This window comes from Copadichromis virginalis, linkage group LG12, assembly GCF_057382275.1.
Source record: "Copadichromis virginalis isolate Kocher_CV1m ecotype Utaka linkage group LG12, C_Virginalis_male_GT1.1, whole genome shotgun sequence".
NCBI classification, from domain to species: domain Eukaryota; kingdom Metazoa; phylum Chordata; class Actinopteri; order Cichliformes; family Cichlidae; genus Copadichromis; species Copadichromis virginalis.
In genome coordinates this window covers 1273928-1286765 of record NC_140629.1, presented here as the reverse complement: position 1 = coordinate 1286765, position 12838 = coordinate 1273928, and the positions used below count along the sequence as shown (strand labels likewise).

The 12838-nt window shown below is 43.3% G+C and overlaps 1 protein-coding gene across 1 annotated transcript in view; it reads left to right on the top strand.

Annotated features, from left to right (window-relative positions):
* Positions 1-12838, top strand: part of npr3 (natriuretic peptide receptor 3) — a 30431-nt gene continuing 17593 nt past the window's right edge. The window contains exons 1-2 of the mRNA XM_085474289.1: positions 1-142; positions 224-983. Of these exons, the coding sequence (XP_085330415.1) occupies positions 323-983 (661 nt within the window). The 5' untranslated portion in view covers positions 1-142; positions 224-322. The remainder of the gene's footprint in view (positions 143-223; positions 984-12838) is intronic.

The following is a 12838-nucleotide window of genomic DNA, read 5'->3' as shown; positions in this document are numbered from 1 at the left end:
CCGGAGCCAGCGTGTATGATGGCTGTTGACTGAGCTGGAAGAATTTCCGAGCCTGGCACGATCAACTGTTGAGAAAATAGTTTGAACAGGTTCAGGAGCTTGGGAAGCGACTCTAAATGCAGAATAAAACACACCCATTCTGGTAGATTGGCTTCTCCAAAAGACAAATACAGTTATTTACTATTAAGGCATTTACTAACGACAGAGGGCTTTCTGTTTGCAGCTCTATGTGCGCTGCCGAGAGCCAACTTGAGGGAAGGAACATTGGAAGAATATTTCTCTAAAAGTCTTTGGCTGTCTGTCTTGAAGAGGAAGTGCTACCATGCCACATTTGAGAACACTATGTGTCTATTTCTTGGTAGCCCTGAGCCCAGTTATGACAAACACCATGACCGAGGACTTAGATGTTTTGGTATTTTTGCCACAAAATAATTCTTATCTTTTTTCATATGAACGAGTCGCACCGGCGATCCGTTACGCACAAAAGAGGCTGAAGGCAGACGGGGGTCAGTACTCCGGGTTCAACTTCAACATCCAGTTTGAAAACTCCGACTGCCTCTATGATGCTTTCTTCACATTGGCGGACAGGTCTTGCGGACAGAAGCCCGACCTGATCCTGGGTCCTGTGTGCGAGTACGAGGCTGCGGCAGTGGTAAGGCTGGCGTCCCACTGGAACATCCCGGTGATCTCGGCAGGTGCCCTGGCCACAGGTTTCGCGAACAAGAACAAAGAATACTCCCACCTGACTCGCATCGCCCCGCCATACGTGAAAATGGCAGAGACTTTCACGGCGATGTTTGAACACTTCTCCTGGAGGAGCGCTCTGCTGGTCTTCGAGGACGACCGGGAGCAGCGGAACTGCTACTTCACGTTAGAAGGAGTATACCATCTGATGAGTAACTATAACATTGAAAGCTATGTGTTAACTGATGACAAACCCCTGGACACTGACGAGCTGCTGCGAAGCATCAGTGACATGGAAGGTAAAGCAGCTTTCCTTACTCTTTAATTAGACGGTGTCTACAGTGTGCTTAATGACAGCTGAAATAAGTCTTGACTTTAGCTCATCGTCACTGGATTTGGCTGACAGCTAACCATCATTCATAGCTCGGTGTAGACTATATATGGTTTGTGTTCTGTATGAAAGCCAGCGAGTTTCAGTTGATGAAACCAATGAGCCCTACACTGACGTGCCCTTCACAAGCCTGCATTTATCTGACATATCAGTTTGTACATGCACTCATAGTCCTCCTCTACAGCAGATTTCAGTGAATGCAACAATCGTAATGGGCTAAATTAGCCACTGCCAGCAAATGTAAGTACAAGTATATACCTGCACTGTCACACTAGTATTCACAGTCTGTACATTAACAACTATCCAAGTTTCACGTTTCAGCCCATTTCAGCTTCAGCAGTCTGAACTCGGTCAGTGTTGTGGCTCTTTTAATCTCCTCCTCCACAGCAGCCTCTCAGTACACGCAATAAATGGCATTATTACCAAAAGCAGCACGATCTGCTCATGCACAGGGATTAACTGACAGCTCGATGAATCAACTAAATGTTTTATCAGACACAATAAGCAACCTGAAGCTGTGAGAGATGTTTTCTCTTATTCACTGTTCTGTCCTGTTCTCTTACTACACTATTCACATAACAAAAGGCAGTGCTTCAGAAATGATACTAGACAATACAATGAAAAGCATTTTCACTTTTTTGCACATTTCTCAAACTTCCATGTTTCAGATCATCAAACAAATTTAATATTAGACAAATTTAAAATGCAGTTTTTAAATGATGATTTAAAAAACCCACCTGGTCCTGTGTATTAAAAAAAGTAATTGCCCCAATAGGGCTGTGCGATATGACCAAAATCTCATATCCCGCTGTAAAACATCTATCGTCCGATAACGATATAAATCACAAAAATGTAACATTTTCTGTAAATTCTGTGAATCTCGGGCAGCTGAAGTGTTTCCAGCTGGGCGTCGTGTATCTGGATCTCGTGTATCTATCATACCGATGCATGAAACGACACATTTTAGACATAAGTTGTAACTGCTGCGTGAGTATTTCTTACATGGCGTGTTGCGGGGAGAAGCCTGTTCTAACGTTTGAGTCTAAGGTTTATTTTTTAGCACCTGGTGGCTCTTTTTTGCTTCTCATCCGTAAACTCTCTGCATATTCTTTCACGTGATTCAGTTTATTTTGAAAAGTCTCAACAGGATCTTGAGCTTTATTGTGAAAGGTTTATGTGGAAAACAAGCGGACAGGCGATGGTGTTACTGTCGTTGTTGCTAACGACAACGCATAAAAACAGGCGCTTGTCCATCGTAGTGTGGTTATATTAAATATAAGAGAAAGAGAGAACTTTAAGAAACTAATAATAACTACAGCGACATCAGAACCATGAACAAATATTGCCGTAAACAGTTTATTTTGCGACACCACGAAACAAACGATAGGGTAAAATGAAACGATAGACGTTTTTATATCGTCATCCGATATATATCGTTATATCGAACAGCCCTAAGCCCCAATTTGATAAATCATGAGTCATGTGATCAACCACATCATTTTTTAAGACCTGGGTTTAATTTGGGGCGACCGTGGCTCAGGGGGTTGGGAAGCGCATCTGTAACCGGAAGGTCGCAGGTTCGATTTTCGGGCTCTCTGTCCTGGTCGTTGTGTCCGTGGGCAAGACAATTTACCCTACCGCCTACTGGTGTTGGCCAGAGGGGCCGATGGTGCGATATGGCAGCCTCGCTTCTGTCAGTCTGCCCCAGGGCAGCTGTGGCTACAACTGTAGCTGCCTCCACCAGTGTGTGAATGTGAGAGTGATTGAATAGTGGAATTGTAAAGCGCTTTGGGTGCCTTGAAAAGCGCTATATAAATCCACTCCATTATCATTATTAATTTCCTTAGCCACACCCCTTTAATGTCAAAGCCTGTGATTCAACAATAAGAAAGAGACAGCGAAACGGCATCGACGGGCGATTTCCAGGAGAAACGCCGGCTCATCTCACGATGATGTTTGATTATTTTTGGAGGAAATAGTCTGTGGACATCACTGCTGATGTAAAACTAAGACAGCATTTCATAACAGGAACATCACACCAACAGTCCAACATGGTGGTGGTGGTGTGATGGTCGGGGGTTGCTTTCATGCTTCAGGATCTGGATGTAATTAGTGGAACCATGAATTCTAGGACAATGTCAGTTTGCTCACTCATGTCCTGCAGCAGCACACACAGAGTGTCTTCCTCTGAATAGTTTTTAAGAAACAGGTTTTTTAGTGGCCTATTCAAAGTCCATCTGATATGTTTAATCTTACAGTGAAATCATTATTAAAAACCAACAATGTTATCTTATTAAAATTTGTTTCATCTGAATCATGTGTGATAAATATGCAACAAACTAAGGAATCAGAAAGAGGTCGAATACTTTTGCATGGCACTATCTACAGTAAATAATGTAACATCTATAATAATGTATCCAATCATAATCCCAGATTTTTAAAGATCTCTGGTGTTTTTAGAAAATTAAGATGAATACAGAAGGAAGCTGTCCTGTAACTGAGAGAAACCCTGTCAGATATAGCTCTGCTGCTTCTGCAGTGATTCCTCACAGCTCTGAAAACATGTGTGATTTTTCAGCCTGTTCCTTTTCAGATCCAAGCAAACATCCCTCGTGTAGCACAAGCTATCGATGGTGATAGGCATGTGTGTGTTTGTTTGTCCTCACCCCGCCCACTGCCTCCACTGCTTAGACAGACTTACATAACATCCTGCATGCTGTCTGCATGGTCCATCATCTCGTGTCTAATGGTTTTGTTGCTTCTCACTTGACAATCTGGACTCCTTCTTCTCTCCAGGAACATTTCCAACTCACCTTGAACCACACCAGCCAACTAGCATCGTGTATGCTGTCATTTCTACACGATTGCTCTGTTTGCTGCTGTATCACTGTGTTTCACTGCTCATCACTGTGTCACACAGCTTCTTCTCTGCGAGTGTGTCCAGAGGTGTTTTTGCATGGAGCCATTAAAAACTGCCAATGGAAAGTAAAGTAAGCCAAAACCATTTAAACCAGTGGGATTACTGTTGGTAAATAAAGCATGGTAATGAAGCGCAGCAAATCATAGGGCCACCCAGTAATCAATCCAGGGACTCACTCAACACATTTGAACCCATGTGATATGTGCTTAAAGCGCGAGGCTAAAATACTGATAAGCAGGTTGTTGGCACCGCTGCTGTGGTCATGACAGCCCTGAGGAAGTGGAACCATATCAGAGTAGCTGCGCCGGTGTCATACAGAGTTGCCTGTGATAAACTTTAAATGGTGACGAGAGGCTAAGGGTACTTGATAGCAAGACATGAGTTTGAGATATTTTATGGGATTCAACAGCCGAGCAGTGGGCAGAGCTGAACGCTCCTCCATGTTTCATGTGTGGCTACACAAAAACATCAATAACCAATGTGAACAGCAGGCTTTTCTAAGAAATGTAAATCTTTCCTAACTAGCTTCCAGTGAGAGGCATCATGTCTGATGATGCTGTGACAGCTCTCAGCTTTTCCCCGTGCTGGCACTCAGTTGCTACTCTCATCTGTTATGATGTCATAGTCATGTTTGTAGGAAATGATCAGTTTTTACACAAAACTCTGTATGGAGAGTTCAGAAGAACAGAAATGCCCACAAACATGGACTGTTGCATATTATACAACTTGTTCAAGATGAACAACTACTTCAGTGTAAAACAACTGCCAACATGATCTTATAAATGGTGTTGTTGGCCTGTCACAGTGCAGCGTTACAGCCTGCAAAGCAACTATTGTACTGCGAAATATCACCAGGGCTCAGGATGGGCCCAAACAAACCAGAGTGGTGTCCTGGCACCAACAGGAATAGGTCAACTTGATAATAATTACATATTATTCGTTATTTTTTGCTGTATGGTGTTGCTTTCACCTGACAGCACAGAGGTGCTTGATCAGCAATAAGAAAATGATGACGTCTGTGGTAAATAGTGAGTTATTACTGCTAAAACACTAATAATGTCCAAATATCTTGTATAAACAGTAGGGATGAGACTCAGTTTTGCAGAGCTGAGTCGCAGTAGTTCAGTTCGGGTTAACAGTTAGTCTGCTTATCAGTGTGACATGCACTCGAGCTACAATCAGCTGGTTTCAGTCTGTTGCAGTCTACAGCATGGATATGGACGTTATTTTACTACATAAAAGGACGAGAACGCGACGGTAAAGTGCAAGCTGCATCTATCTGCACAGACGCCATGCTAATGCTAAGCTAGCCAAGTGATGTTAGATTGGGCGAATGCTGACCCTACCCCAGCAGCCAGAGCCTGAACTTCAACAGGTGACAAACAGGTGAGCAGTTGGACTGCAGCCTCTGTTTCGACCTGTTCTTCTTTCTAAGTTAGAGTCACTGTGGTGATAAAGTTTGTTCTGATTTTCATCTTTGCTTTGTGTTTGTTCATACCTAAATACTGAGAGAAAAATCATGTGTGTGTCCTCATTAGGGCAGGGCTTGTAACAGCCACTATGGTGTGGTGTCCCTTTAAGACACCCAAGTCGAGGGTTGATGGTGTCATCAGTGTGTGCCACTGGTCTCTCTCTCTCGCTCCGGGATTATGAGGACACGTGCCTTCACGCTTGTGCTTAACGAGGGACAGATTTATGTTTTCTTCTCCAGACCTTTTTTTGTTTTATTTGCAACGCTTGGGTTGTATGAACGCTGGGCGTTATGTTGTTGAGCCGCAGCCGTTCAGCCGGGCTTTTATATGGTTGTTGAAGAAGGCGTATTAAAGAACCACCGTGGATTATCGATGCCAGCGTGAGTGTGTGTTCTTCCGATTAGCCTGCTAGGTGTTTTGCCGCCTCCGCTCCACCACGCAACACAACTCAACGTTACAGGCTGTTGTGTAGGACTGTAGCCTTGGATTTAAATGTGTTTCAGGTCATCTTATGGAGAAATGCAACACTATTATAACAAGTAGCATAATGAATTATTTTCTCCTGGTAGTAATTAAGTAACACACTGCGTTACTTTGAAGAACAGTGTTGTGTAATGTGTGTAACACATGACGACCCCAGCACTGATCACAACAGACAGGGGAGATACAACAAACACAGACATTTGACCACATTGTATCCAATTAATGTGCACAAATGTAGCATCATTAATATGCTGCTTAGTAGTGACTCTCAGAGTGAAGCCAATGACAATCGTTAATAGGATCATTCAGTAATAGAAACTCCTTAATAATAATAATGTTGTCATGGTCCGTGGTCCTGTGTCTGTGGAATGCGTGATGCTCGGGTAGCCACACCCCCGGGCTGGGCCATCACTGGCGCACCTGCTCTCCATCACGGTGACTACACGAAGATCTACTTAACCCGGCGCTGACGGATGTTCCACGCCAGTCCGTTAGTCACCCCACAGTGCATCATCTGGCCTATTCGCTATCCCCACGGACTTCCTGCTCACGGACTGCCACACTTCCCTCCCACGGTCCCGTTCTATCCCTCCCATGGTCCCGATCCCGGCTTCCTCGTGTCATTGTTTCCCTGGGTTTTTAGTTTCTTGTTTTGCTCCCTAGTTTTCCCGGGTCGCCTTTCATTATTACAATAAAGTGTCTTTTCTGTTAGCGCGGTGTCTGCGTCTGGATCCTTTTTGTGCACGCGCGCCGCGGCGCATGACAAATGTAGTATTGGTTGCCATTTTCTAATAGCAGAGCAGGCAGAATATTAACAGGAACTAAAAAGAGAGCTCATATTGCTCCCATATGAGCTTCTCTTTACTGACTTACTCTCAAATTAAATTTAAAATCCTTCTCCATCCAGTATCAAGTCCTGAATGATCAGGTCAGTTATGTCTTAAAGACCTCATACTGTCCTGCATTTCTCGCAGTTTCCAAAAATAAAATGGGATTCAAAGCCTTTAGGTGTCCAGGAGATAGTCATCTACTTTAAAAATCGAGCTTCAGTCTTTCCTTTTGAGTGATGGTGACTTTGAGCTTAGTTATTCTGATATAAGCTCCGGCTGCTGGGGGACTTCCCATCATTACTGAAAAGCATTTTGTGAAAACACCACGTCCAGTTTTGGGATATCCTTACCTGGATGATCGATGCATTAAGACCTCAGCTAGTACAGACTTTTGTGTGTGCTTTATGCTGTTAGTGGTTAGACTCTCTGTGCTTATCTCTCTGCTTTCTCGTTTGATGCTGCAACTTTTCAAATGTCAAATACCTGCCCTCACTGAGGCTTGTTTTGACAGAGAGCTCCGGTTAAAAGGTGCTCTTTCTCCCAGTGCAAAGTTCTTACTCAAAGGGATTTGCCGAGTCATTAGCTTCTTATCTGTAGTACTGGTAAATGGTAAATGGCTGGTTCTGAGCACTCAAAACACTTTATACAACATATCTCTTTCACACATTCATGAGGTTTTTCTATGGTTAAGGGTTTACTTTCCAACATCCCTCTCTGGATGGACTGGAGAGAAACTTGGGGATAGGATCTTGCTCAAAGACATTGGGTATGCTGACTGTAGCAGCCAGGGATTAAATCACCAATGTTCTAATTCAGCGGTCTCCAACCTTTTTTGCGCCACGGACCAGTTTATGCCCGACAATATTTTCACGGACACGTGAGGTCTCGCGGATAAATATAACAAAATAAAACTAGTACCGGTACTGAAAAAAAGAAGATTTATTCATAGCACACGTGAAAAGACCCAGGAAAACAGAGTAAACGATAAAAACGATAACAAAATAACGCCGAAAACCGATAAAAACCCTGAAAACCAGACATTTCACACCTGAGCCTCAACTCTCACGGCCCGGTACCAAACGACTCACGGACCGGTACCGGTCCGAGGCCCGGGGGTTGGGGACCGCTGTTCTAATTTATAGATGATCTGTTCTACCTCCTAAGCTACAACCACCTCACATCCATGTCTCTACTTGGAAAAGCCACAGAATCAGATTCTTGTGTTGTGGTATTTTGAGTTTTGTGTTCTTTTACTATATTTATAAAGACCCATATTTATAAAGGTCGGTTTATCCTTTAATAACCTTTAATCTGCTTTTGTTGTGAATTTACCTTAACTTTTAATGGAGAACAGCATAAACATACCAACGCTTGATGTGCTTTTCAGAACAGACCGTTCTTATTTTGATAGCATCAGAATACAGTCTGCATATATTCCAACAGTACGGCTCAGCAGTAAGAGTCAAGGTGTAAAGCTGTCTCACAGGTAATCCCATTTTATTATTCATGAAAGCCAATTAGTACATTTTGATGAAATCACTCAAAATAGAGTTAGTGTTATTTTCAGATGTTACCTGTCCCCCATATCAGGTAATAAGATGACAGGTGCTTCCATTAGCTAGAAGACTTCCGTTAGATGACCGAAGAAATATTGTCTGGTCTCAAATTCTGTTGCAACATATGAAAGCATGCATCCATGCTGCCTTGGCTCAGCTGGTGGAGGTAGCTCATGACCTCAGCCCGTTCTCACTCACGACACGTAATATACCGACAATTTGTCACGTCCCGAGGCATTCAATGGGAACGCGAAAGGTGACCTTCCACGTTCCTATGCTACCTGCCGGATTGTGGATGAAATGGATTAGGATGACACTCCCGCGGTAACAAATGTTCCAGCCGTATATTCCACACCTAACCATAACCTCAGGCTCTTGTAGAATGTATGAGATTCAGGCTGTAGATATTGATATTTCACAATATCTTGTGATGTGCTTGCACTAAGGTTGGGTGATTGGGCGAATATATCGACGATAGGCCGCCCTATCGTTGATAGTTTTTACAAGAGCCATTTATTTATTTATTTGTCCATGAGTAAGTTTGTGGTTGAAGCTAACAGAAGCAGTCAACAGAAGTAAATAAACGCACTGTTTTAACAGCCTCCTCCTCAGAGTGTGCCCAAATGCAGAGATTCATTTACTCAGACTCATAACAGAAAGAAAGAACAGCAGCAGCCTATGTTCAGAAAAAAAGCATTATATATAAATAAAAACCACAATAATGGAAACAAAGAGAAACTGTCAGGGTCCCTGTGTCTACCCTGGGGTCGGCACCCCTGGGCACACGTGCCACAGTCGGCACACGAAGGGTTAACAAATGGCACGACCACAGCTGGACTGGCCATCGGGATACCGGGCATTTGCTCGGTGGGCCGATGGTGATTTTTCGATTTTATGGGCTGATGATTTTTTTTTGTAATGGAATAAACAATGAGAGGTGGTGGATTGGCCAGATGCTGGCCGGTGTGTAAAAAAAACTCTTCCACAGAGGCCAGCTGGTGGATGAGAGAAAGGGGAGGCAGGAGGAGGAGAGACGCGAGGCGGCCGCCGGTCCGAGTGTCAGGTGAACTGAACTTCAGGTAAGAAGTTATGACCTGCAGTCTATCTGGGTCAGATATGAACCAAGTTTAGGTGGAGTTTATTTTCGTTGTGCTGACTTTTTCGTACTGCGTGCTAGCTAGCATGATGGAGTTTCTACAGCTGGGTGGTGCTATGAAGTTACTGATAGTGAACTTTATTCATAATGTTAGTTAGTAGAGTTGGTTTACCTTTTAGGTGACATGAAAGAGTTGAAGTTATAAACTGTTTCTGAGAGACAAATAACACCAGGATCCTTTTCTGTGTAGCTGACAGCTGGTAACTGTGCAGGGGCGGATCAAGCAAAGTTTTGCCAGGGGGGCAGGTAGGGCATTAACAGGGAGAGGGGGGCACAAAGATATACTTTCTTATTCTCATTTAAAATGTCTCGCTGTTATTAAATATTTATGTGATGTTTTGTCCCAGTCCAGCCCTGCGCCCGACACGCAGTGAGTTAATCTGAGAAGGAGCATTAGAAAATAGATGGCCACGCCAGCGGTGCACATCGCAAATCAGCTCGCATAGACACATTAGTTGTGCTGCTTCTTAATGACGGTATCTTAGCTAACAACCCCAACTACCAGATTCAACTTGTAATTGGGTTAAAATAACTTAGCTACTGGTGAGAGGGACGTTGTTAGCTTTCTACATTCCGACACTTCAAAAGCTTCAGGAGCTTTCCGCTCAGCGCAGCATCAGCACCGCGGAGATACACGGATACATCCGTAGACTCGAGACAGAATTCACTATGTGTTTTTGGGACTTTCAGGTGTTTGGACCAATGTTTTCTTTTCTGATCAAACCAGAAGCTTTAATGAGCAGCTGGATTTGTCTCGCATTAACTGTCTGAGTTAATATGACATCAAAATGCAGCTGATTGAAATAAAAACCTCGACTCTGTGGTGTCAAAGTTTGCAGAACTACAGATGCAGCTGGAATCCACAGCTGTGTGTGTTCATGGAGCTGCATGTTCACCTGCTGGACGTCACTATCTGACAAGTTTAACTGTCTTCAGAACATTGCAGTGGCCTTATTGACAGTATTTGGCTCTACATGTCTGTGTGAGCAGATTGTCTCTCACACGACTCCTCAGGTAGCCTCTGAATGCTGGACACTGGGAGACCTGTGTCTCTGAGTGGGAGAGGAGAGATCACATGGTCTCCCACTCAGAGATAACAAACATGCCATATTGGCCCAGTTTATTTTTCTTATCATTGTTGTGAGGAGACCATAAATAGCATTTGTATTTTCTGTTGTACAGTTCATTTGTTGTTATGGTTAAAAAGTCTTTTTTGTTTCCAAATAGCTGATAACTATTCGCTGACAGCTGCCAACATCTGCGGACAAATATGATTCTATAAAGTGGTTCTATATAGTGCGTAACTGTTAATATAGAGCATTATTAAATGTATTGCTAATGCAACCATATGGCACACTGACCTCTGATGAGATTTTAGATGCGCTCATCATCAGAAAGGTTGCCGACCCCTGGTCTACCTGGTTGGCTCATCGTGGCTACATGTGTGTTTGTTTAGATTTTGTTCCTGCTCTCTCCCTCCCTCTCTTTCCCTCCGCCTGGGTGGAGCTCACCTGTGGGCTCCTGCCTTTGGCTCACGCACCTGGTCGCAATCACACACCTGTGGCTCATCACCCGACAGTGTTCCAGTCCCTTTATAAGATGGCAGCACCGTGCTTCTCGTCGCTGGACCGTTGCCGACTCTCGTCAGTGTAAACCCAGCTCAGCTTACTCTCGTGTTTTCTTAGCGATCTACCCGTAGTGATCCTTCCGTGTCTCTGTGAATAGACTTCCCTGGACCAACCCCTGTGTTACCTGAGCGAAGTTCAGGTAACACAGTGAAGTGAGTGAAGTTTGGAGTGAGCTTTTGTGTTTTCTGTGGAGTGTGAAGAGGAGCGTGAGGCGTGGAGCGTGGACGGAGTGTGGAGTTAGGAGTGTGTGTGGACTTCCAGCGTCTTGTCCCCCGTTCGTGTGCGGATCCCCGGAGCCCGTCTTTCCCCAGTTTGTAAATAGATCACCTGGTGTTGCTGTAAATAAAGACTCTTGTGTTCTCTATTCAGAGCCTGCGCGTGAGTCTGTTCAGTCCCGCTGTGACAGAAACTGGCTTCTTTTTTCCACTAACGTGTTTACAGGTCGTTCCAGTGTTTGTATGACACACTCGACCAAACAACAAATAAATAAAAAATCAAAATGTCTCTTGCAGCGATCATAAAAAGAAATCTCTGACGTAAAGCTACGTTTTTTGTGCGATTCGGCGTGTCTCAAATAAATAAATAAATACATACATACATAATCCAAAAAGTATCTATATTAATACTGAAACAAACAAGAAAAGAAGGTCAAATATTCCCCCTAAACAAAATTCTGTGACAGGCAAACGAGCATGTTTACTTCATCAGGTTTGAGCAGCGTGCACAGGTGGTTAACAATATTAGCAGCGGTGATGAAGACGTGTTCTGAAGGTGTGTTTGTGGCTGGTGTACACAGCCTGTGCCATGTGTGACATCAACGTTTTTCATGTACTTTCCATCAAACAAGTGGATCGTCTTCTCCGTCTACAACCTCCTCGCTGAGGTAACAGTCCATTTCTATCTGCGCCTTCTCCTCCAGTGTGCAATTTGGCAATTAGTTCGTCCATGTTTGGACTTTTTCTATGTTCTAAACGCGCAAATCAGTCCGTGCATGATTACATTGCTCCGCCCATCAAAAAGTCTGCGCATGTGCAACTGATGATTTTCTGTTGGAACATGTTTACGTATCGCCCAAAGTTAGCTTGCACTTCATGCAACATGAAGTGCAAGCTAACTTTTTTAAACATTTTTAAACTGCAACAGTTTAAAAATGATCCATCCATCCAGGAAGCAATACCTGCTCTACAGGTGTTGCTTCCTATAGCCTTACGTTTGCCTTACCCTATACCTGATGAAGCCTCAATAGACTGAAAATTTGTAAACCAATAAATGTGGCAAGCAAACCTGTCTGCAGGAGTTTCATTTATGTGAAACTGGTTAGGAGAGCACATATTACAGTTTTTTTCAATCGCTAACAAGCGCCTACCCATACTTCAGATACTTTTCTAAACTCTTAACACAGACTCACACCTACAAAACACAATTGGCCAAATGGATAATTTCCTTCTCAAAAATACATTTTGTTAAATATATACTAACTCTTCATTTCAAAACAGAACACATCTTTCTCTGCACACACTAACTGTACAAAAACACTATGAATCTGACTCAAAATGAAATTAGTCTGTCAAAGAATAACACTTGTTTTCACTTCACAAGGTACATGCAGTCAATCAAAGTACACCAGGTTTCAAAATACTGGCTATTATTGACATTACAAAAACTGCATAGACTTTTATGTTTCAGTTTTACAGGTATTTGCATGCGAAACATGCAAT